Raw genomic sequence first — 27,381 nt, forward strand, 5'->3', positions numbered from 1 at the left:
GCAGCACTTAATATATAAGGTAACTAAACAAATTACATGAATATTCTCATTTAACAGTCACCAAGACCTGCATTCATCTCACTTCACTACAAAACTAAGAGAGTTGCCGTCACAGTTACTCAACAGAGTGTCTCACAATCCTGATAGCTATGTCTCTGGTGCCTAAATCTCCAGGAGTAAGCCCTCCCCTCTTCTCTAACAGCCTTCAGCCCTTGGAGGAGAAAGAGTATCCAGGCCCTGCCCTAAGAGAAAAAAGCCCAAGTACGAGGCACAAAATCCCTCCAACTCCAGGTCACCCTGGAAAGCTCCACCCATCCCCACTCCACCCCAAGAAACCCTATTTTTAAACAGGGTTTTAAAAGATAGCCTGCTTCCCGCTTCTCTCCCAAGCAGAGGCAGGTCTTCCCCAATAAATCTGTGTGAGGTTTGTTGTATGGTGTGACTCTGGGGTATTCCTTGGCTCTCAGATACCTTTCCCTCAGAGCTGTAACACTTAACACCAACTGAATTTCTGGCGCCACCTTCTTTAGTATTTTAAGACTATTTTTAAAAGACTGGTTCTGAATCAGAGACAAGGAAGGTGCTGATTAACCACAAGAGTCAAATGGCACACAGGAACCTCACTAGCTCAAATGAACCCCTTGGCCTCCCACAAGCCCAGTCTTCTACTAAGGGACAAAGCATTGGGTCCCATGCTGCCTACCGTGATATTCTTGATGATCTGTTGCACTACGATGGCATTGGTCAGCATGTGCGATCTAAGGGGCACATGCTGAAGCAGCAGGCGAAGCAGCTGGCCCACAACAGGCAGCTCCTCTGGAGATGCTCTGTTCACCCGCAGACTCTGCAGCATCAACCTGAGGACTCGAGGCAGGAGAGCCAGGATGGAGACACAAACCCCCCACAGTTTGTCCCTATAGGATAACAGGGTTTTTAAAAAGAAAGAAAAAAGAAAAAAGTCAGTGAGCCAACACACAAGAGAAATGTCTTTTCCACATTACCCAAAACTAAATGAGCTTTCAAGAAATGCAGTGTTTGCCAATGCCTGTAATCCCAACATTTAGGAGCTGAACAGAAGTGTCCTTGATTCTAATTAAGCCCAGACTAGGCAACACTATGAGTTCAAGGCTAGCCTGGACTACAAAGATCCTACCTCAGTAAAAAAACTTCAAACTAAATACATCAAACCACAACTAGTAAAGCAACTAAGACTTTGCTGCTAGAAAATTTAGTAAAAAGCATTTTCCTGGGCTTAAAAAAACAGACATCCTGGAAGCCACAGTGGACTTTATATATCACAGAGCTTGTCAGGAAACAGGATGATCTACACACATACAACCATCACCCAATACTGGACACTGATCCATTACTACAATGCAGAGGACGTCTGAAGACTGCTGCACCCAAGAAATAACAGAAATCCTCAGATGAAACTTTAAGCCCATGACTGCATCCAGAGTCTGGTCAGTATCACAGAACAAAGGAAAGGGCTCATTTCCAGAGAGAAGGACCCCAAACAGACTTCAGAAAATAGGCAATAAAGGAACTATTATTGCAACATTGGAACAAAAAATGACAAATGATCATTTCCATGTCACTAAACAGGCTCATCATAAATATGATCTATGAGTGTAATTAAATTACACAATATCAATTTGGAGGGCAAGTACAGGCACTTGTGAGAAGCAAGTAAAGGTCTGAATGACACTGCCACCTCATGAACCACAAAGTTCCATTGGATTGAGTGGCAAAGTGTCCCACAGGTGTAGATTGCAAATGTTGACAGTGTATACAGGAAATGTCCACCATAGCTTCCTCCCATTCCCTTGACCCAAAGATGCTTATGGCCTGAAGACTGCTCCCCTACAGAGACTACTGCTCCTACCAATTTTAGCTAAACCTGTCTCTTTGTTTAGCTGTATACAATAACCCCGCCTAGCTGTGTTCACCTGTATATAACAGTATATAATAAATATGCTGAGCCTCCAGAGTGGTGCAGCTTCTCCACCTGAGAATCTAGCATACCTAATCCCAGCTTTCTCTAAATGTGCCTGTTGTTCATTGCCTCACCACCCTGGTTAGGTCAATCCCTGGAGCAGTGCCAGAGCACAGCAAGGATTGCTGAAGGCTCCAACCTTAGTCTTTTCTAGTTGCTGTACCAAGAGTGAACAGCCTTCCCAAGTCCCCACATCTCAGCTTTCTGACCATGATTCAACTCCTTGTACTCCAACTAAAGGACTTGAGTGTGAGGTGCACAAGGAATCCATTCTAGACCAACAAGGTCAGTGTCTTTAACTAGCCCATGTACTGACATAAAACCAGATTTGGATAGCCACGTACAAGGAAAAAAGAGAAAAGTCAGCTATAATAAGGCAAAAGGCATAAAGACTATAAAAATTTCAGTGAAAAAGACAACAGGAAGTTGGTTTGGTTCTTGATAGTGGGGATGCAATCTGAGTAAGGTACTGTCAGATATTTCATCATGTGAATGCCATAGTGCACAACTTCATAATACAATCAAGAGATGCAGTAAGTACAAGATATGAAGCGTGCCAATAAAGACATCAAGTACTATGTAAGTAATGTTGTATTTTGTCATTTTTATCTTGTTTTAATGTTTGAGTGTCACTATGCTATCCTACAACTTACTATGCCAGGCTGGCCTAAATCTTGTAGCACGTTGCCTCTGCCTAACTGTGCTGGGATTATAGATACGCACCGCACCTGGCTTGTGCTGTACTTCTGTACTGATAGAAAGAAGCATAGTAGGTCTGTCTATACTAGCACCACTACAAATATGAGTAATGTGTACAATACAAAATGGCTACAATGCCACTAAGTGATAAAAATCCTTCAGTTCCATCACACGCCTCACTGACTGAAGCATTTGTAGTACATGACTATGCGCTCACTTTGTGCTTGTTAGTTTAGGAGAGTTTCAAGTAACTAAACATTGTTAGAACAAAGGTTCAAGCCCTAAGTGAAGGAGGCAAGTAATCTGAACTAAACTCCATATACAAGGTGGGAAACCAGCAAAAGGAAAATGTTAAACTATCTTATAGGGAGGTCTCCATAAATTCCTGCAAAATACACACTAAGAATAAAGGCATACAATCCAAGACACAGAATTCACTCATCCCTGAAAAAGACAATTTTCAGAGTCCCTCTTACTCTCTATGTAAGAGAAAAATTTCTGCACCAGAAGAAAAGACTATTGATGAGCTGACAAAAAACTTTAAATACCAACAAACCAGAAACAAGAATAGCAAAACAGGAACAAATAAAAGAAAAACAAACAAAACTTGGTCAAGTACATGCCCAATGAGAGAGTTAAGTAAAAGAGTATTAGATTGGAAGAAGTTAAATGAGTAAATAGATCCCTATGCTTAACATGGAATTTTTAGAAAAACTAAGAAACAGTAATGAAAAGTAATAAAATAATTAAGGACTTCCCAGACTGAAGAGAAAGATCTTCAGTCAAACCTATGGTATGGAAGAGCACAGCCTGGCTACAACACAGCTTTTTTTTGAGACAGGCTTTCTGTGTAGCCCCAGCTGTCCTGGACTCGATTTGTTGACCAGGCTGGCCTCAAATTTACAGGGATCTGCTCGCTTCTGCCTCGGAGTGCAGGGAGTAAAGGCTTGCACCGTCACACCCGACAACACAGCTCATCTTAACAACTTAACAAATCAAGTGGCTAGTAAGCAGCAGATCTTCATTAGTAACAGCCAAAGAGACAAAGGAAAGAACAGCATCTCCAGGCTCATGACACACTGTGACCCAGGCTTGGTCAAGCATGACTTTTTAGCTAATACCTGTGAATTTGAGGCCAGCCAAGTTATTACACACAACTCAGTTTTGTCCTATCTAGTCAAAGTCCAAAGATCTTTGAAACATAGGATTGTTTAATAAAAGGGCTTATATTTCAAGTAACAGAATATGACAAACAGCAGTTACAAATGAAGTCCTAAGTGGAGAACTTTAAAAACTTTAGATAAAATCAACTCTACATTATATACAGTGAAATGCCGATTTAAAAATGAATTGTGTCTTCAGTGTCTTCAATGAAAAACAAAAGTGAAGTACAAATACTAAAATGGACAAGCTCTACCATATTCACAAATCAGTATACTACAGATCAAAGTAACTGCAGAGCAGACCAAACTCAGACCACAGCCTGTATTTGTAAACTATGTTCTATTGGAAACGGCCACATCATTCATGTCTATTTTCTTATGCTGCTTTCACACTATACAGTAGTGTTGAGTACCTATGGCAGAGAGCTTATGGTCCCGAAAACCCAAAGTATTTACTATCTAACCCATTCAAGTACTTTGCTGATGCTTACCTTGGTACAGAGAAATAAAAGCAAGCAAAATAAAACTAAATGAATCAGCACAAATGACCACAGATACTACTGACACCCAAAAGAAAAAAATATGAACAAGGTAATTTTTTTTTTTTTTTAAAGGTTTTTCGAGACAGGGTTTCTCTGTGTAGTCTTAGCTGTCCTGGACTCGCTTTGTAGACCAGGCTGGCCTCGAACAAGGTAATTCTTAACAAGAAGCGAATTAATACTATTCACAAACATACACAGAACTACTTACTTAAAAAGCCAGAATGCTGTTGAACACTAAAGTGACTGAGATACACACAGAGGAGAACAAGAGCTCCGAAGTGTTCTGTGTGCAGGTGGGTGGGTCTGTACATATACCCAGGAATGCATTACATGGATGGCTCAGTTTGTTATTGCTATTTTAAGCCACGAAACTTATGCAGCCAGTATCATGTTAACGTTTTCAGAACATTTACAAGTTCAAAGGGAAGAGGCCACAGAGCATGAAGGTGTATGCCTACAGTACCAGAACTTGTGAGACTGATACAAGATTCAGAGGGTAAGGAGGGCAAGACTGTTGGGGGGAGCAATAGCCACAAGAAAATAAAGTTCAAAGAAAAATTAGAAAATGCACATTAAAACATTAACAGAAGGTAAAGGAGTATTATTTTTACTTTTTCCTATTTGCTCACTTATCAAGAGTTTTTTTTTTTTTTTTTTTTACCTGTTTCAACAGGTACACCAATAAAATTATAAACATGAAAACACTTTTAAACCTACAGAATCTTCCAAACAACCTTGTAAGTTCTAGCTTAAATACCACATAGGAGGAAAAGTACTATAGCATTTTAGAACACTTCTTAAGTCCAAGAATTTAAAATTCTACTCTGGCTAGCTCTAATAAAGCCAAAAATAAAAACAAAAATCCCACACCAGAACCAAAAAAAAAACCTGTACTGCAGTTCAGTCTTTAGAGTAGAATTTTTTTGCTTTTGTGGACTATAATAAGGCCCATGAAGCAGAGCTCTCCAGAGACTTTATAATACCATCTGATTTTACAAGTCTACAGCGTAATGAAAAGTTAAAACCCCTAAGAATCTTGCTACAACACTAAACACACACACAAACGGGGGGGGGGGGGGGGGCGAGAGAGAGAGTGCTACCAAGGCTTACACAAGCCCACGGAATGAATTTAGATTAGTTCTAAAATCTAATTCTCTTTTACTCTTAAATAAGAGAGGAATTAAGGTTGAAAAATAAAATAAACATTACCTCTTTTTCATATGTTCGGCTTCCCCTTTCTCTAGAGTAAGCAGAAAATAAAGAAGGCTGTAGCAACAAGAAGCCAGGAATGGCAGGAGAGTTTCGCTAACTACGCATGTATGATCCAGGAGCTTACACATCACTCCAAATATACAGCCAGCTGTGCTGTCAGGAATTACAGTCAACCCAACCTGAGTGGAGAAAAGTGAGATCAATTACCTCTTCGGAAAAACCCCTTCCCCCTAATAAAAGCAAAGCCTATTAACTAGGGGTGTGTGTTTGGGGGAGTGGGAGGATGATGCTACTTCATCTTAGTATCCACATAACTCAGCTACTTGCTGCACTTTAAGGCCCAATTTTCCTGAGAAGTTAATTCCAAATAATGCCTTTGCATAAAGAAGTAACTTTAAAAAAAAAAAAAAAGACTTATTTATTTATTATATATACAGTGCTCTGCTTCCATGTACTCCTGCAAGCCAGAAGAAGGCGCCATATCACATTATAGATGGTTTTGAGCCACCATGTGGTTGCCAGGAATTGAACTCAGGACCTTTGGAAGAGCAGGCAGCATTCTTAACCACTGAGCCATCTCTCTCCAGCCCCTAAAGAAGTAACTTTTGTGTGTGGGACTGAGAACTGAAACCTGGGCTCAGAAACTCATAGATGCAAGCCGGTCTTCTACCATAGAGCCAGACCCAGGCCTGAGAAATAGCAGATACAATCCATGCACTGCCTCCTTTCAGAGGAAGCCATCTGCAAGTTTCTATCCGTGTCAGAAATAACAGTATTTAAAGGAATGCTTCATATGTCACATCCAAAAGAGTCTCGGTCCTAGCAATGACAGTTACTTTAAGACTACTCAAACTCAAAGACAGATCACAGGTTCCCATCTTCTCTACATGCTTAAATGCAGAGTCCTTTTTACATTTAGTGTTCTCCTGACTTTAGCTAGTTAGACACAAATAAGGAAAATGCATCTACAGGAATCACTAAGAGACAGTATATGTAACACTCAAAGACATCTGAAAGACAGATAGCTGAAAGACAGATAAGGTTTATTACAGCATGCTTGTTCATCTGGACCACAGAGGTACTGTCAATGAGGTCGAATGCAAGCTATAACTTACAGAGATCTGCAAACAGCTGAATAATTACTAGGAACCTCCTCCAAAGGGTAGTCTGAAAATGGAGGCCAAGACTGACTGGGATATTAACTCTTTCCCACAACAAATGTGGGTACAGGGAAGCAAAAATCTCTGGGGTTGGTGACAAATAAGGGGGAAAAAGTAAGCCAGGCGGTGGTGGCGCACGCCTTTAATCCCAGCACTCGGGAGGCAGAGGCTCCCGTAAGTTCGAGGCCAGCCTGGTCTACAAAGTGAGTCCAGGACAGCCAAGGCTACAGAGAAACCCTGTCTTGAAAAAGAAAAAAAAAAATTATGTAGCTTTGACAAGAAGAGAGTAAAAGCTGAAAGTCTGACAGCAAGGAAAGAAGGGCACTCAGAATTAACAGTGCACTTTCTTCCAATTCAAGGGACACTTCATTTTAAAGGAGGAAGAGGATTATGGACCGCACTGTAAGATTAACTGAAGACGTGAATCCCCAGAAAAATAAATTTTAAGACACTTCCCTTGTAATTAAACCCAAAAGTCAAAATGTAAACAGTAGAGGAAGTTAAAATCGCAAGCCGCAGTGGAGGAGCTGGGTGTGGTGGCACACTCCTGCAATCCCAGGGCTCACTCAGGAAGCAGAGGCAGGTAGATCTCTGTGAGTCTGAGGCCAGCCTAGTCTACACACAGAAGCCCTGTTCAAAACCAAAACCAAAAACCAAACCAAAACAAAGCCTTAGTAGAGGCATACAAATGTGAATTTAACACCAATGGTTAGAGACAAGTCAGTCTCAAAGCTGAGCCGACGGCTTCCAATGGCTACATCCTCTATCTCTAGTTTGAACCACAAACCACTGCGCAGTGGATCCCAAGCCCTCATTGACAGTAAGGCAGAAGCGAATGGGAGCTTAATTTTAAGGTTCCTCACTTCACAAATACAGAAAATAAGGTCTTAGAAAAAGAATGCATCCCCAACACTACCCCAGTCACATACTTAATTATCAACAGCCAGCAAAGTTCTTACAACATCATACCATAAGATGCTAGGGAAACAGCATTTTATAAATAAAACAAATAAACAAACAAAAAATAAGTGAATTTACCAAATTGTTACTGATGGCACTTTGCATGATGTCAAAGCTTTGGCTTCGGGTAGGAATAACCAATAAACTATGACAAACTGCCTGTCAGAGAAAGAGAGAAACTGTAACTGCATCAAGAATTAAAAGACAATTAAAAAAAAACTTAAGCACAATTTTTAATCAACTTTATATATTAATAACAAACAGATAACAAAACCTAGACTTTGTAGATGCAAATGATAAAGATCAAAGAGATATCACATACACACAATACTACATTTATGAAGTATCTACAAAAACATCTTAGGAAGATGGAGACATTTTTCTACAAAAGAAAGGCCCAAAGAACAGGATCAAATGGTTAACAAAAGCCTTCTGATTACTTAATAGAAAACACACACCCTGAGAGCCTGCCCAGCTGTCCCCAATAGCACCCCCCACACACACACACACTCCTGAAAACAAAGCCAAAAGCTGAGTTGTCTAACTCACCAAACTAGATACTGCCAAATCTATGCTTAGAACCCTAGCCCACTAACCTCCATAAAATATTTTTGAAATTATATTTGAAATACACCAGGATCATCTTAAAATGACAATTACTACTATAAATTGTTAGCAAACCTAATTCCTACATCTAGACCTAAATCCCTAAATTAAGGCCTTATGAACAATCTGAGAGAGGTTTCTTAGCTTTTGACATCTCTTTTGAAGTAAATCTCAATTGTTAAATATTAGGTTAGTTACCCTATTCCTTTTAACTATTTCATTATTGCTTTTCACTTTTTAAGAGCTAGCATTTATAAAGAATCCAAAATAAACACAATCTTAGGGACTGTGAGTTGTAGAGAATAAATGTCACTGATATGGCCTTAGCCTCTGACCAACATCAAATAAAGTAAAAACAGAAATAGTTTAAATGTCTACAAAAAGTGTAGCTCTAACCCTTTTTAGAAGATGAAAAGAATTCAATACAGAATGAAGTGAAAACACCAACCAAACACAGAACCTACAATCAGAATGGCCCTGGTAAAGAACACTGACAGGTCAAGGCAGAATACATGCAGCCTACACATTGGGTGTTGCAGAAAAAATAAGACAAGTGTCCCAGACAAACACCTCTCAGATCATTAAAAGTATCAGCCAGCAGAGAACACACAGCCTTCTGAGACATAGGAACAGAAACAGATGTTAATTAAGAAATATGAGTTCAAGGCCAGGCTGGTCTATGGAGTGAGTCTGGGAGCGCTAAGGCTACAACAGAGAAACCCTGTCTCGGAAAAAAAAAAAAGGTCACCTATGTCTGTGATCCCAACCAGAAGTCATAGGAACAATCTGAGGTTAAGGCCAGCATGAGCTACCTATAGTCAGTGTACCTTTTAAACACACTGACACACACACACACACAACTCAAAACCTTAGCAACCACATTTGTGGCTTTTGAATATTGTTTTATTAATAATAAACTTTTAAGATAATTTTGCCTTTTAGAATAAAAGATGATCCTTATAATTCCATGTTAAAACTTGGTTTACAGTGACGGCACTGTGGTGCATTCCTTTAATTCCAGGACTCAGGAAGGCAGAGGCAGGTGGATCTCTGTGAGTTCAAGGCCAGCCTGGTCTACAAAGCGAGTCCAGGCAACCAGGACTAAAAAGAGAAACACTGTCTTGAAAAAATCAAACAAAAAAAACTTGGTCTAAGCATATGGTTTCAATGTGCATTTTCACTAATACTGAAATATGCTAGTAAGATTTACTACACCTATAAGTTTGTTAGGTATCTATAAAATTTAGTATTTCTGAAAGGTTAAGGTTTCCTTAACAAATGCTGAATATACTGAAGTTATTTAAATAGTGTATGTTTTTTAAGTAGTTTATAAAAGGTACAAAATGTTGCCCTGAGGACATGGGAGTGGGAGAGCGGGCCCTTATCTAGGGCTCTGAGTGGACCTCACCCCAACATCTACCCCATGTATGACCTGCTGGAACACATGAAGGGGCTGGACCTGCAGATTCAAAGATTAAGAATCTCCTTGACACATGGCAACAACGGGATATCGGACAGCAGTCTCTGTGAGGATCCAGTAACAACAATGTAGGCCTCCAACCAGACCCATGACTCATAGCAATGCACATTTGAAAGTAAACATATGTGGACAAAAGACTATACTACGTGATACACTACAGCTTCTGTGACGAGATTTTTTGTTTGTTTGTTTTATTTTACTGGGGAAAGGAGAGGGATTTTGGTGCATGACATGTAAATCATAGACATTCAATAAAAGTAAAAAAGAAATGACCAAAAAAAAAGTACAAAATGTGAACTAGAATCTCCTTTTCAGTAAAGGTAAACAAGATTTGTACACTGCTATCAAAAACCTAAGGAAGAATTGTGTCTTCCTTAAGTTTAATTTTGATATATTACACATCAATTCCTAAAATCAAAATAACCAGTGAGCAATTCTTTGATTAAAACTCATTTTAAAAACTGCCAACCCCTACCTAAGTTCTCTCCTAAGTCAAATTCATCCTCTACCATGAAGCTCATGTACATATTCCTCTACACCAAAGTACAGGGGTTCCCCCACTACAAGCAGAGCTGTGCTTTCCAGCAGCAGGACCACTCATGACCCTGCTCTGAGTCTTGCAGCATCTCACACATGTCTCCCAGTACACAGCCAGCACTGGTGACTCAAGCAGGACTGTAGGAATGGACAGCTTCTTTCTGGGTGCACTATTACCTCTGTTATATCCCAATGGTGTAAAAACTGGTCCAAGTCTGTAAGGTAGAGAAGCACAGGGGAAAGAGATGTCTGGACGACATGAGGAACTCCTCGAAGGTTCTGAAGCCAGGCCAACTCCTCTTTTGAAAACCCTAATACAGGTGACAAAGAGAATCAGTTGAAAAATACATCGCAGGGCAGTAATACACAACAGCTCTTTTTTATTACCCTGTTGTATTTCTGCACTTGACAGTGTCTTAAGAAATTAACCCTAGTAACAGAAACCATAAAAATTACATGAAATACACATGCAAAGGATGGACCCAATCTAAAACACGAGGAAAAACAAAACAAAGCCTTTTATAGTAACATAGCAGTGTGTCTCTTTTTAACTTGGCAAATTAATGTGGCTACCTGTAAGTGTGGAAAATAAGAAGCTGAGATAGTCTGTATCAGTCATTAAGGAGTCATCAACCGACTGGCTCCATCCAGAAAAGGACGATCTATAAGAAACAAAAGAATGATTATTACCCATGCTTTTATATATATATATATATATACACACACACACATACATATATACATATACATATACATACATATACATACATATACATACATACATATATATATATGGTAGTGGGGAGTGTCACCGGTGGGCTGAAGAGATGGCTCAATGGTTAAGAGGCATATAGCAACTCACAATCGTCTGTAATTCTAGCTCCAGGGGACCCAACATCCTCATACAGTCATACATGGAAGCAAAATACCAGTGCACATAAGTAAATAAACCATTAGAAAAAAAAGTCAAGAGGACCCTACTAAATCAAGGACCTCCAAGTTCCCTACCACTGACCCATAATCCCAGTTCTACATTATCCTTTATTGCAAATATATACAGTGCGCGTGCATGCGTGCGTGTGTGTGTAGGTTTAACTTCATTTACAAGGATTCTAGTATTCCGATTATGAAAGTTAGAAGTGCTACTATTTATAGTTATGTAGTCCATTAAGAAGTGTAACTGGACCACATATGATGTAGCAAAACTTCTACTCCAAATTAGACCCAAAGAGATAAGGAAGTTTTTCATTCAGTGGTAGGTTCCACCACTATGTACTTTTTAATTTATCTAAAAATGTCTCACCCTTAACAAGTAAGTGTAATGAAATCTCAGCCTCACAGCTAACTAAAGCAAAAGTATCTTAATCAGGTTTTCAAAAACTTTAGTGTTACCTGGGTGGTGGTGGCGCACACCTTTAATCCCAGCACTTGGAAGGCAGAGCAGGTGGATCTCTGTGCTTTTGAGGCCAGCCTGGTCTACAAAGCGAGCCTAGGACAGCCAAGGCTACACAGAGAAACCCTGTCTCAAAAAAACAAAAACAAACAAACAAACAAACAAACCACCAAAAAACTTCAGTGTTAAAGCCATGACGTGCTGTTTCTGGTCTGCCCTCACAAAAGCACAGTGAAGCAAAGGATCTGAAAGGAAAGCTAAATGAGCAGGATGTGATAGCACAAACTGTAGACTCTGTGTTTGTGAGGCAGAGGCAGGGAAATGAATCCTCAGCTATACACTGACTGAATTTGAGACCAGCCTAGGTTACATGAGACCCTACCTCAAAAAATCAAAACCCAAAATAAAGAGACAAAAGCTATGAGGCAGCTTTAAGTAAGAAATACTTAGTTCCTACTGTAGGACAAGTTACTAGCTGGTCTTTGAAAGCCTAACAAAGGCAGGCTTTCTTAAGTAGTTTGAATGCCAAGCAGAAATGCAACAAAAAGAAACAATCATCAGACCAAACTAGTTCAGATTTTATAGATTTTATAGACAGCTGATTAAATGCCAGACAACATTAGGCTTTTCTAATTTACCCATATACCTTCATTTTTTTAACCACTATAAGACAAGCATTTCATCAGGTATAGTGGTACATGCCTTAAATCCAACCCTGTCACAAGGGAGAAAAACAAAGCCTACAGTTTTATGTATTAATATTCTTAAGTAGGAGGGGCACTAAATAAACATTCTCATATATAATTCAAAGCAACATATAGAGATCTACAGAGCAATATCACAGAATCTTGACAGAACAGAAAGAGGGACAGAAAACATCCTCGGATACCCAGTATATTCAGGAAGCAACTGTGCCACCCAGTGGCTGGAAGTGTAAGGTCCATTTAAAGTTTGACTCAGAAGGACGGAGGAGCAGCAAATCTCAGCTTTCCCATGCCAGCACTGCTGAGGAGTAGTATTACAAAGTATGCAAAGGTCACAGAAGCAAACCAAAATTGATTCTGGCACAACACACCACATGCACTTGCATGAAAACCCAACAAAAGTGTCTCAGTCCAAGCAATTTCTCCCTGTCCAAAAACAATATTCAACTTGGAAATAAATTCCCTTATTCATGTTTTTGAAAAAATATTTTTCCATAAGTTTCTTACCCAATCTAGCTATAAAATACCATGAAGTGAAGAGGATCCAAAATGGCGGAGCTAAACACACACCTTATTTGATCAGCAGAACAGCAGTGACTATACAGCAATCTAAGGACTGAACTGGGAAATACAAAACACCAGTGCTGTTGATCCCTAGGTGAGAAGGGTGCAACTGTGCAGAGCACAGGCTGCCTGGCCTCAAGCCACCCAGCAAATCCACAGAAAAGTCAGAGGGTCGCCAGAGGGCACAATCACCTGCTCCAAGGTCTAGCCGCAGCATACCTGGAGGGACATGGACCAGAGAGAACAGTGGGCTGCTGAAACTCCAGTGTCTGCAGCTGCTGGCCCACTGGAGACTGCACAGTCCATAAAACAAGTAAGTGGATATGACATCAGGTCCCCAGGCCAACCTACATAAAAGTTCTCCAGTACTGGCAGGCATGGTATGCTCCAGAAACTGGCGGCAGCACCCCTGGCGGGAGGGCAATTTCTGCCCTCCAGGACCTAGAGAGAGCTGTGAGCTGTTAAAGCACCTAGAGGCAAGCCAGCCCACTGGAGCAGCTCTCTGCTCTGATCTTTCGCCTGCTCCTTAGCTTACCTGAATCACAGTCAGGGAGACAATGAGAGACAGTGAACTAAACAGAGGTGCCTGACCTCCCTGGATCATAAACATAGAGCCAAAGAGACAGTTATCTCGGTGGAAGTGACCAGGGCGCAGGACTGATACCTACCCCCAAACTATCTGACCATCAGAGACCACAAAACCAGCTAACACCAGAAACATTACAATGGGAAGAGGTATATAAAGAGAAGAACACAAGCAACAACTACCAGGATCATTTGAAACCACCAGAAACCACCAGCCCCACCACCACAACAAGCCCTGGACAGAACATCACATCCTACACACAGGAAAAAACTTTCAAATCTGAGGTTATGAAAATGATAGCAGCCTTAAAAGAGGAAATTAAGTCGCTCAAACTAGAACACAAAGAAATAGATGAAAGACTTGAACAAATCACTTAAAGAAATTAGTAAAAGACAGGAAACTACAATCCAACAGGAGATGGAAATGGAAAAAAAAAAAAATCAAGACCTAAAAGTGAAGATAGAGGCAATGAAGAAAAGACACTGTGAGACAAAACTGGAACCGGAAAACCTAGGGAAGAGAACATGACCTACAGACACAGCATCACACACAGAATACAAGAGACGGAAGACGGAATTTCAGGGACAGAAGATATGAGTGAAGAAATCAATACAGCAGTCAAAGAAAATGTTAAATCTAAAAAGCTCCTGACACATAACATCCAAGAAATCTAGGACACTATGAAAAGACCTAAGAATAACAGGAATAGAAGAAAAAGAAGAATCCCAGCTCCAAGGCCCAGAAAATATTCTCAACTAAATCACAGAAGAAAACTTCCCCAACCTAAATAAAGAAATGTACATAAATATCAAAAAGCCCAAAGAACTCCAAATAGATTGGACCAGAAAACAAAATCCTCCCACCACATAATAATCAAAACACTAAATATATAGAACAAAGAAAGAATATTATGAGCTGCAAGAGAAAAAGGCCAAGTCACATATAAAGGCAAACCTACAAGAATTACACCTGACTTCTCAACAGAGACGATAAGCCAGAATGGCCTGGACAAATGTCATGCAGACACTAAGAGACCACAGACGTCAACCCAGACTACTATACCCAGCAAAATTTTCAATCACCATAGATAGAGAAAACAAGACATTCCATGACAAAACCAAGTTTAAACAGTACCTAGGCACAAATCCAGGTCTACAGAAGATGCTAGAAAGAAAACTCCAACCCAAAGAGGGGAACTTTATCCAGAAAAACAAACGAAATAAATAACTCCACATCCATAAAACCAAGAGTAAAGAAGCTCACACACACACTCTACCACTACCAACATTTTTAAAAAAAGCAACCAACAACCGCTGGTCATTAACATCTCTCAACTCCCCAATAAAGAGACACAGGCTAACAGAATGGATGCAAAATCAGGACCCATCATTCTGCTGCATACAACACACCTCAGCAACACAGATACATTACAAGGCCTGAAAAACAGTATTCCAAGCAAATGGACCCAAGAAACAAGCTGGAGTAGCAGTTGTAGTATCTAATAAAGCAGACTTTCAACCCAAATTAATCAAAAGAATGAGGAAGAACACTTCATACTCATCTAAGGGAAAATCCATTAAACTATTCCACAAAATAGAATCAGAAGGAACATTATCAAACTCATTCTATGAGGCCACAGTCACCTTGATACCTAAGCCACACAAAGACCCAAGAAAGAGAATTTCAGACCAATTTCTCTTATGAACATTGATGCAAAAATACTCAATAAAATACTTGCCAACTGAATCCAAGAAAACATAAAAAATAATCATTCACCATGACCAAGTAGGCTTCATCCCAAGCATGCAGGGATGGTTCAATATATGGAAAACCATCAATGGAATTCCATCATAAAAACAAACTGAAAGGAAAAAAAGAAAAAAACTACATGATCATCTCCTTAGATGCTGAAAAAGCATTTGACAAAATCCAGCACCCATTCATGTTTAAAGTCTTGGAGAAATCAAGGATACAAGGCACATGCCTAAACATAATAAAGGCTATATACAGCAAACCAATAGCCAACATCAGATTAAATGGAGAAACTTAAAACAAATTCACTGAAATCAGGGACTAGACAAGGCTGCCCACTCTCTCTGTATTTCCTCAATATAGTACTTGAAGTCCTAACTAGAGCAATAAGACAACTAAAGGAGATGAAAGGGACACAAATGAGAGAGGAAGGAGTCAAATTATCACTATTAACGGATATGATAGTATACATCAATGACCCCAAAAAGTCTACCAAGGAACTCCTAGAGCTAATGAACACCTTCAGCAAACTGGCTGGAAACACAATCAATTCAAAAATATCAGAAGCTCTACTGTGTACAAATGACAAACAGGCTGAGAAAGAAATTAGGGAAACTACACCCTTCACAACAGCCACAAATATAAAGTATCTTAGTGTAACTCTAACCAAGAAAGTGAAAGACTAATTGAAAAAACTTCCAGTCTCCAAAGAAAGAAACAGATTCAATGCAATTCCCATCAAAATTCATATGCAATTCTTTACAGACTTTGAAATATCAATTCTCAACTTCACATGGGGGGGGGGGGGAGAACAGAATAGCTAAAACAATCCTGTACAGCAAAAGATCATCTGAAGCAGGAGTAATGAGAACAGCATGATACTGGTATATAAATAGGCTAGTTATCAGTGGAACTGAATCGAAGACCCAGAAATAAACCCACACACCTATGGATACTTGAATTTTGACAAAGAAGCCAAATCCATACAATGGAAAAAAAGATAGCATCTTCAACAATTGGTAGTGGTCTAACTGGATGGCTACATGTAAAAAAAAAAAAAAAAAAGGCAAATAGATCCATACTTATCACCCTGCACAAAACTAAGGTCCAAATGGATTAAGATTAAAGACTTCAACATAAAACCCGACACACTAAAAAGTGGAGAAGAACTCATTGGCACAGAGACAACTTCCTGAACAGACTACGAACAACTCAGGCTCTAAGATCAATAATAAATAAATGGGACCTCATGAAACTGAAAAGCTTCTGTAAGGCAAATGAAAACAATCAACAGAACAAAAGGAGAGCCTACAGACTGGGAGAAGATTGTCACCAACTCTACATTATACAAAGGGCTACTATCCAAAATATATAAAGAGCTCAAGAAATTAAACACCACCAAACCAAATATCCCAATTAAAAAATTGTATACAGAGCTAAACAGATAATTCTCAACAAAGGAATATCGAATGGTTGAGAAATACTTAAAGAAATGCTCAACTTACTTAGTCATCAGGGAAATGCAAATCAAAACAACTCTGAGATTCAATCTTACACCTATCCAAATGGCTAAGATAAAAAATTCAGGTGACAGCACATGCTGGCAAGGATGTGCAGAAAGGGGAACACTCCTCCAATGCTGGTGGGAGTGCAAACTTGTACAACCACTTTGGAAATCAATCTGACGCTTTCTCAGAAAATTAGGAATAGGGCTACCTCAGGACCCAGCTATACCACTCCTGGGCTATACCCAAAAGATGCTCCACCATACAACAAGACATTTGCTCAACTATGTTTATAGCAGCTTTATTTGTAATAGCCAGAATCTGAAAACAACTTAGATGTCCCTCAACCAAACAGTGGATAAAGAAACTGTAACACATTTACACAATGGTATACTAGTCAGCTATATACTCACTAATAAGTGGATATTAGCCAAACATAGATGTCCTCTGAGAAATTCCACCCAGTGGAGGACCAGGACAGATACTGGGACAAGCAGCCAGACTGGGGTGAAGAGATGCAAACTGTATACATGAGTTGGAGGATGGAAGGGAGGGACTGTCAGAAGCCCACAAGGAGACTATCAGGACTGGTGGATCTGGACCCAGGGGGCCTGCAAATTGATGCACCAAGGACATGGCAAGCAGAGGAGACCCCCTGATCAGACGTAGCCAATGGACAGCTCATTCTCCACATGGAGAGGATGGGAATGGGGGACTGCCTCTGACAAGAATCCTGGTGCTCTCAATTTGATCACTGCCCCTTAGAGCAATCCTGTCAAAACAGAGAGGAAGGGGATGCATGCTCTCCAGATGTGATGTGATAACCTGGTCAGCTGGTGGGGAGGAAGATCCCACCTGGCAGAGGTCATGGAGAGGAGAATAGAATGGAAAAAGGAGGGTGGGAATAGGAAGATAAGAATGAGAGGATTACATCTGGATGTAAAGCAAATAAATTATAATAATAAAAAAAAACTTTAATGCAGCATCGAGAACAGCCAAAATTAAAAAAAGTAGAAAAGAGGTTACCTAGAAAAGAGGTAAGAGGGAACCTTTTGAATCACCCAAAACAAACATAAATGTTAATGGCATGGTGACCTGCCTGTAATTGCAGAACAGAGACAGAGGATCCCCAGAGGAAGTGATCAAGTTCTGGATTTGACTAAGACCCTGCCTCAATAAATATGGTGGAAAAACAATCAAAGTTGACCCCCAACAACCACCTCAAGACCCCACAAGCAATCAGAGATCAACCCCCCCCCCTCCCCTTCCTCCCTCTCTCCCCCTCCTTCCCCCCCCCCCCCAGCCAAAAGATCTAAGCTTGCCAAAAAAGGTCCATATCACAACACATACCACTACAGGCTTTTTACCACTGAACTACAACCCCTTTTCCAAACTATGGATATATATTACAAAGCAAGGAACTAGCATCTGCCTTCTTATCAACAAACTGTCTGTAGCAAATGATAGTTTTAGCAAAGTTCTAACTGCCACATTAAAAGTAAATGCAGGTGTTCACAGATGTTACTACAAAAATGTATATACCATTAGTCCTAGCATTCATGAGGCAGAGTGAGGAACTCTTCGACTCATCAAACTAAGTTCCAAGCCAGCATGATCTCTCCGTTATGAGTTACAGGATAGCCAGGACTATGTAGATAAATGCTATTCTCAAACAAAAAGGCCTTCTGCATTTCCATCCCATAAGAGATGAGGGGGGAAGATGATACGCTTAAAATATAGCTCACTTCACAGTGATACCTCATGTACAGTATCCCAATAAGTGTGCCAGCCAAACTTGAACCGAGTCTTCCCATAATGCAGCACCGACTTAATCGAGAAAGCAAATCAGCAGGCAGCGTGGGTAGAAAATACAAAAGCTGAACCAAACGTTGCTGAGACTCTGCAGGAAGAACGACCACAGCACCTTCTTGAGGATCTAGGGGGTAGGTAAATATGAAATTCAACTATAAGATACATAAACCACAGATTTAATTATTAACACAGCTTGATGACTTCCAATGAATTCAAGGCTGACAAATTATGTTGAAGTTTGATTTTAACAATTACATACAGAAGTTTTTCATCATGTATGGCTTACTAAGCTTTACACTTAATAAAATAATGGACATATTTATTTAGCTTTATTTGACACTATTAACTTTAAAACACATAAGGTTCAAAAAAAACCTTGATGGGGATGAAAATAGATGAAGAACAAAGGGCAAGAGTGAAACACAAGCATTTTCACTAATAATTACAGCATGAATGTCATTTTGATCCATATGTGTGCACATATGTACACAATTATGCTCAATATTTAGAAGTACAACCCACAAAACATGGAAATGCCCATAATTGGCACTAACACAATGGAACACTGAGCAGTAATAAATAATAAATATTAGTATTTATCAGTATTTCGCTTCAAAATACTAAGTAGTAAATTATTATGGAAGTCATGATTGATTAACACAATAACTATTTTGCCATCAAAGCACAAGAAACAATTTCAAAGTATTTTATTAGTTAAACGTATGAGTAGTTTTAAAGATAACTTAAAAAGCAAAAAGTCAAAAAGGTGGAGACTGGAGAGATGGCTCAGAGGTCCTGAGTTCAATTCCCAGCAACCACATGGTGGCTCACAGTTATCATGTGATCTGGTGCCCTCTCCTGGTGTGCAGGTGTACATGCAGGCAGAGCATTGTATACATAATAATAAAGAAATAAATCTTTTTTTAAAAAGTCAAAAAGCTAAATTGGGCATGGAGGGAAATGCACGTGAGGCAGAGATAGGAAGATTGAAGAGATTAAACTACATTTACATCCCAAGACCCTGTCCCAGACAAACACACTTTACAAAAACCAAAAAAAAACAGAAGAATACAGAAGGTAAAAATACCCTAATATACTTAAAATAAATTTACTGTTTAGTATTTTATTCGAGCAATTTAACTGAATGAGAACAAAAGAAAAAGAGCAAATCTAAAGAAGAGTCCCTTCAGGGGTGGAGAGACAGCTCAAAGGTTAAGAGCTTTGTCTGTGCTTCCAAAGATCCTGAGTTCAATTCCCGACAACCACATGGTAGCTCACAACTAGCTATCTATATATAATGAGAGCTGGTGCCCTCTTCTCGTGTGCATGCACACATGTGGGTAGAATACTGTATAAATAATACATACAATAAATCTTAAAAAAAAAAAAAAGTCCCCTCTAACAACCCTTTTCCTTGTTGGACTAGGTCAAAGCTGACCTCCGCCACTAAATGCTCACCATAAATTCGTAGCGCAGCGGCTTGTAAGCTTTTCAGTAAGTCCTTATTTGCTTGTGATGCGGCAGTATGAATGATGTCAATCAACTGCGTGGACAGCTCAGGGTTTCGGGAGCCAAGGTGAGACAGCTGCAACGGTAGGCCAGCCAGCCAACGGGATAGCACTCTGCTTCGGTATCTTAGGAAGGCCAAGGAAGAACAAGATAAAATATAATTTACAGACGCAAGGGGAATGACTTAAACCAAACCGGTATTTTTTTTCTATTTAAATGTAACAAAAGTAGTGATGTACAAATAACTCATTTATTTATTTAGGCATCTAAAAGCAGGTAAAATGGTGGCATCCCCCTTTTGCAGCAGTGGCAGTTTTGCTCACTAAGAAATTATGTAATTTCTAAATGAAAAGAGACACCAGTTAAATCTATGTAAGCTGTCTGTCCTGTATTAGCTACTATACAATATATGAAACAAACTGGTACATTCAGTACTTTGCTCCCTACAAAATTACTTCAGCCTTGCATTATTGTAGTCTGTTCAGATATGGGTATAGTTTCCTAGAGTATGAAGAATTCCTTTTGTTTGTTTGTTTGTTTGTTTTTGAGACAGGGTTTCTCTGTGTAGCCTTGGCTGTCCTGGCCTCACTTTGTAGACCAGGCTGGCCTCTGCCTCCCGAGTGCTGGGATGAAAGGTGTTGGCCACCACGGCGGGCCCAAGTATGAAGACTTCTTGATAAAAATTTTACATCATTTCTCCAAAGACTTAGTAATACTGAAACAGACAACAAAATAACTCAAAAAGAAATAAAGGGAAAATATAAAATCTCCTTACCTCAATCTGTAAGATCTCAGTTCTTCTTTCTGATAGATTTTACTGAAAAATTTGATTAACAAAGTCCTAACTGGAAGAAGCAGGCCCCTCTGTTGATACAGCGTATAAACTGCCTTAATGAGATTCTCCGTAGACTCTGAGGACAGAAAGAAAACAACTCTGCATATGTACAGACACTCCTTCCACATACACAGTACTTCTACTTTGTTCCTGAGGCAGAGCTGTCTTAGGTACAAACTGATGATCATCACATATAGCAACAGTGTGATACACAGAAGTCAAGGCAACCAGACATTACGTTATCACTTTTCTCAGGAACAAACCTAGGATGACAAAAACCAAGGTACTAAAAAGGTAAATACAAAGAAAACCAAACAGGAAAGCTTTTATTGGAATAGGGGGGAAATTACTGCCTCACTTCAAAAACTAACAATTTCAAACTAGACAGTAGAGAAATAAGCACATCCAAGACGGTAGACATTTTTACAGTTTACTTCAGAATAGACCCACTCAAGGAGTCACGACTGCTTCATAAATACCCAGGCTAGCTAGTAACGGCATGAAGGTAACCAGTGTAACTACACGGAGAGATGGCAATCACCATTTACACCAGACCCAGAGCTCCTCTCCTGCATCACCTACCTCTGTTTGGCTGCATTTGTATCAGCCTCCATGAGACTCCAAGCAATCTGTTCAGCTGTTTACTGCTCAGCCTAACTCCACCTTTAAGGGTCTCTGTCACAAATTTTCTTATCGTTTCTATCCAACTGGAATCATTTTGCAAAGTTGAGGCATTTGCCAGAGAGACCATGATATCAGACAGCGTTAAGTTCAGTAAAAGATGGTCTACACTACTGGAGAGAACCATGCAGTGCTTGATGCTAAAAACAAACACAAATAGATCCATAAGCCACACCTGCTTTTGAGCACTTAAAATAATCCTATCAATGGATCAAAGAGGTTTTTTCTACTAGAATTTATAATTTCCAACATGACAAAATACTAAGCAACTTTAGGCCATAGTTCTGTAAAAAAAAAAAAAAACCATCCTATGGAATCAAGGTTATTTAAAATAAAGTAAAGGGCCCAAATTACAGTGTCTGTGGTGCTGGTCATTACTAAGTTACTTTACATGGAGGGCAAATGGCTGTACCTAATATGGCACTGGAGTCTTAGATTTTCTACAAGATTTGTTAAGACCTGAAAATCCTAAATTACTTCAGCATTTTTTAAGCAAGTATTTGTATTTGATGAGACATTACAGTAACATTTACTTTTGCTTTACTTCAAACTAATTATGTTTTAAAGAAAGCACAAATTTCATCATAATTTACTCACGTATAAAATTAAGTGTGGTGGCATTATACCTTTAATCCTAATACTTGGGCGGACAGCCAGGTCTCTGTAAGTCCAAGAGAAGTGTAATCTATATAGTAAGTTCTGGGCCACCAGGGCCACATAGTTGTGACCCTGTCTCAAAAATAAACACTGAGGGCATGAGAGAAGGAGAGCTGGCCCTGGTCCTAGCCAGCTGCAGCATTGGGTGAGCTAGCTGGGCAGTGCTAGAAGCTACCCCTGGTGGGGTAGATGCAGGAAAGCTGGCAGGCTGACCAACTTAGCTTCCACCCAGGGTCCAGATCCTGGGCTTTGAATTAGCCCACCCCAACATCTACCTCATCTCTGAACTGCTGGAGTACATGAAAGGGCCAGTCCTACAGATCCAAAGCGGCAGGGTCTCCATGACACAGGGCAATAACAGGATATGTGAGAGGAGTACTGGTGAGATCTACTATTGAAGAGTGTAGCAGAAGCCAGAGGCCTTGAAACAGAACAATGACTCATTGCAACAAACATTTGCAAGTAAAAATGTGCGGACAAAAGGCTATGCTGTGTGACACACTACAGCTTCCACAACAAGATTGCTTTTATGTTTTATTTTGTTTCTTTTTATTTTTGTTTTCTTTTGGAGGAGGGGAGGCTGCAAGGGTGGAGGGTGGATATGAAGGGAAAGGGAGAATAAGTGAGATTAAGGTACATAATGTGAAACACACACACACACAAAAAAATCAATTAAAAGTTTTTTTTTTTAATGTGAGCAAGAAAAGTGATCCAGGTAAGCAAGGATCCAATAGTATAATCCATACATTAATATCTCTTCTTTGCACCAAGTAAAACACACCCCTTCCAAATGTGTAAATTAAGGCGCAAGGACATCAGGTGTCTTTCCTGGATGGTTCTTCAATTTGTTTGGTTTTTTAATTTATTTGTTTATATTGTGTATGTGTGTGAGCACACAGGTGCCACACTTGTGGAGGTAAGAGAACAACTTGTAAGAATCTAGTCTCTACTACTATTTTGGTCGCAGGGGCCCAACTCAGGTGAGCGCATTTTCCCACTGAGCCTTGTCTTTCTGACCCCTGTACCTTTCTTTTTGAGGCAGTATCTTTCACCGGACCTAAAAGCTCATGGAATTGCTAACTAGACCCTGATGTACTTGCTTAGGATTTTCAATAAAACTATTAGGAAAACAAAAAATGTGCTTTAAAATACATTTTCTTTACTACAGTACCCTGTTGATAGTAAGAAGCCAACTATTTAGTGGATCCATGCAAACCTACACAATCAATAACCTTATCAATTCTGCGCAAAGTCCTTGAACCCTGCTCAAAGAGCTTCAGTGCTTCTCCACCTGTCTCTTCCTTTGATATATTTAAGAATGCTTTGACAGATCTTAAGATCCCTTTCAAGTGTTTGCTCATTTGGGACAATTACAATCTTACTACTCCAGCTTGTCAAGCCTTATTACACAACGTATTTTCACATCTGCTCTCATTTGAAGTAGAGACTTTTAATATTTTCTAGTCTTAATTAATTTTTAAACTCTATCTTCCATTACTCTTTCTGGTTTCCTCCAATTTTCTCTACTCTTTCAAAATAAAACTGGTTTTGTTGTCAGTTTCTGTTGTACATACGAGAACAAATAGATGAACTTTAATAAGCTACTACCTCAGCAATTTTTATGCAATTCTATTTACATAATCTGATGAAATCTATACAGACTTACAAAAAAAAAGACTACTAGTCCTAGGCTTAAAGTGATTGGCTCAAAAATTAGCCTTTGTTAGTTTATATTTTCAATAAGATTTAGATACAAATGTGTCACAGTAAATAAGGTTGCAGGCTAAGGCTATTGTCTAATAACTTTAAGATATAAAACATTTTAAACCTACAGTGGAAAACAATTGCAATACCTTTTATTTGCCTCTTTCTTTCGTTGCTTGGTTATTTCTTTTAAGGCATATGGAAAATGACTCATAAAATGATGTTTGAAATCAGTAAGATAGTTCTTTCGAAGCCATGATTCCTATTGAAATAAAGATTAAGATTAGAAAAACACACAAGATGCAAAGTAATAAGACAAGCAGAAATTTAATGTCAGTATTTAATTATTAATGTCCCATTGTAAGAGTACTTCTGCTATTGCCATAATACACAAATAAAATTTGTTTTTTTTTTTAATTTATTGTTATGTATATACAGTGCTCTGCTTTCATGCACACCTACAGGCCAAAAGAGGGCATCAGAACACATTATAGATGGTTGTGAGCCACCATATGGGTGTTGGGAAGTAAACTCAGGACCTTTAGAAGAACAGTCAGTGCTCTTAATCTTTGAGCCATCTCTGCAGCCCCATAAATAAAATTTAAAATCAGAAAAAACTGTTAGCACACCCACTTAGTTTTTCCTGTCTTACATTTATCGGCTATTTAAGACAATGCTGTAATTCCAGCACTCAGGGAGGCCAGCCTGGTCTACAAAGGGAGTCCAGGACAGCCAAGGCTACACAGAGAAACCTTGTCTCAAAAAACCAAAACAAAAAACAAAAGTAAATGAGAAGCACAAAATTCTGAAATGCTCCTTCATTAAGTTAAAAATTTTAAATACTTTATCTTCTGAGTACTTCCTGACAGCCTAAACTCTGCTCCTTACCACCCATTTCCACATATGCTTAACATCCTATTTCACTGGCATCTTCACTCCTAGTATTGACATTCCATACTGTTTACCATCAGTACCACCAGAAGGTATACACCATGAACAAGCACAGATTTCTGCAATAATAGAATTATTCTATACGTATGCTAATACACGTCATCTCTCATACTGAGCAGTCAAGTACTTAAACTATAGCTAGTGCTCTTCCCCGAGCACCAAGGGCAAAAAAGTGGCAACCGTAACTCAGGAATTATGAATGTCATGTAATGTGTGCGTGCTTATGCAGAGGCCAGAGGTCAATCTCAAGTGCTGTTCTTCAGAAGCTATTCTTCTTGGTTCTTTGAGACGGGGATCTCCCTACCCAGCAACTTAACAAATAGGCTAAGGTAGCAAGCAGGTAACCCTAGGAATCCACCTGTGTCTCCTGCCCCAGAAATTGGAATTCTAAGTGCACGTGTCACAATGCTTATCCTTTTCAAGATCATCATGCCTGGGCAGCAAGCACTTTACCCACTGAGCTGTTTCTCCAGCCCTGGGATTATTTTTAAGACCAATTTTCACTTTATAGCCCAAGCTCGCCTGAAACTTGAAATCTTCCTGCTTTCATCTCTTGAATGTTGGAAGAGATGGCTAGTTTTTAAGTCAACTTGATACAAGCTAGAGTTACCTAAAAAGAAAACTCAATTTTAAAAATGCATCCATGGGGCTGAGAGATGGCTCAACAATTAAGAGCACTGGCTGCTCCTCCAAAAGACCGAAGTTCAATTCCCAGCACCCACACAGCAGCTCACATTTGTAACTCCTGTTCTAGGGGATCTGACACCCTCACATAGACATTCATGCAGTCAAAAGATCAATGGACATAAAATAAAAATAAATTATTTTTTAAAAATGCATTTAGCAGGGGCTGGTGAGATGGCTCAGTGGTTAAGAGCACTGACTGCTCTTCCAGAGGTCCTGAGTTCAACTCCCAGCAACCACATGGTGGCTCATAACCATCTATAATGTGATCTCATGCCCTCTTCTGGTCTGCGGATGTGTATGTAGGCAGAGCACTATATACATAATAATAAATATTTTTTTAAAAATGCATTTAGCCAGGCACAGTGGCACATGATCCCAGCACTCAGGCAGGCTGATCTCTGTGAGACTGAGGCCAGCTTGGTCTACAAAGGGAGTCTAGGATGGCCAAGGCTACACAGAAAAACTCTGTCTCAAAAAAAAAAAAAAAGCAAAAAGCATCTATTAAGTCAGGCTATAGGCAAGCCTATATGACATTTTCTTAATTAGTGATTGATGTGGGAGGGCCCAGGCCATTGTGGATAGTGCTACTCCTGAGCAGGCGGTCCTGGGTTCTATTTAAAAAGCAGGCAAGCTATAAGCAGCACTCCTCCAGGGTCTCTGCATCAGCTCTTGCCTCCAAGTTCCTACTCTGTTTGAGTTCCTGTCCTGACTTCTTCCAATGCACAGTGAGTTGGAACTGTAAGCAAAATAAACCCTTTCTTTCCTCTCCAAGTCACTTTTGGTGATGGGGTTTCATCACAACAATGGATACCCTAAGACACTGGGACCACAGGCATATCCCCCCATACCTGGCTTGAATTTTAAATTATAATGAATTTAATCATGAGTATGCATATCAAAAAACATGGCTGTAACTTTGGTTTCAAATTCTAATTTTCATGAAATAACAGTAATGAAACAGAAAATAGAAGTAAAGCAAGCACTAAAATATTGCCACAAATATGCTAAAAATATTGCTAATACTAAGCTACAAAACATTTCTATTGATTTTAACAGTTCCTGACAGTATCAATACAGGACTCTAAAAGAAAAAAATTAATGTATACCTAGTTTTAAGACTGCAACTGAGAATATATTTAACATTAAAGATATATACACAAGAAATGAGCATCCTGGGGCTGGAGAGATGGCTCAGAGGTTAAGAGCACTAACTGCTCTTCCAGAGGTCCTGAGTTCAATTCCCAGCAACCACATGGTGGCTCACAACCATCTATAATGTGATCTAATGTGCACTGTATACATAGTAAGTAAATTTAAAAAAAAAAGAGCATCTCAATAACTCATTTCTTCAATCACTACACTCTGATATAATGTACCTTAAGATTTCTCTTTGGCCAGGTGGTGGTGGCACAGGCCTTTAATCCCAGCACTAAGGAGGCAGAGGCAGGCGGATCTCTGTGAGTTTAAGGCCAGCCTGGTCTACAAAGCAAGCCCAAGACAGGAAAGGCTACATACAGATAAACCCTGTCTCAAAAACAAAACAAACAAACAACAACAAAAAAACAAAACAAAACAAAAACAAACCTCTTCAGAGCAAAGACCAAAGCTTCAAAAAAAAATTTTTTTTAAGATTTATTTATTTATTATGTATGCAGTATTTTGCTTCCATGTATGTCTGCACACCAG

The 27,381-nt window shown here is 39.4% G+C and overlaps 1 protein-coding gene across 1 annotated transcript in view; it reads right to left on the bottom strand.

Moving 5' to 3' along the window:
• The window catches only part of Tex10 (testis expressed 10), a 38,979-nt gene that overhangs the window by 2,080 nt on the left and 9,518 nt on the right, over window positions 1–27,381 (bottom strand). The window contains exons 5-14 of the mRNA XM_051161912.1: window positions 24,207–24,319; window positions 21,598–21,836; window positions 20,956–21,091; window positions 20,130–20,305; window positions 18,618–18,795; window positions 10,929–11,017; window positions 10,533–10,666; window positions 7,811–7,891; window positions 5,610–5,791; window positions 704–914 (exon numbers count right to left, since the gene is read on the bottom strand). Coding sequence (XP_051017869.1) covers window positions 704–914; window positions 5,610–5,791; window positions 7,811–7,891; window positions 10,533–10,666; window positions 10,929–11,017; window positions 18,618–18,795; window positions 20,130–20,305; window positions 20,956–21,091; window positions 21,598–21,836; window positions 24,207–24,319 — 1,539 coding nt within the window. The remainder of the gene's footprint in view (window positions 1–703; window positions 915–5,609; window positions 5,792–7,810; window positions 7,892–10,532; window positions 10,667–10,928; window positions 11,018–18,617; window positions 18,796–20,129; window positions 20,306–20,955; window positions 21,092–21,597; window positions 21,837–24,206; window positions 24,320–27,381) is intronic.

This window comes from Acomys russatus, chromosome 2, assembly GCF_903995435.1.
Source record: "Acomys russatus chromosome 2, mAcoRus1.1, whole genome shotgun sequence".
Lineage (NCBI taxonomy): Eukaryota > Metazoa > Chordata > Mammalia > Rodentia > Muridae > Acomys > Acomys russatus.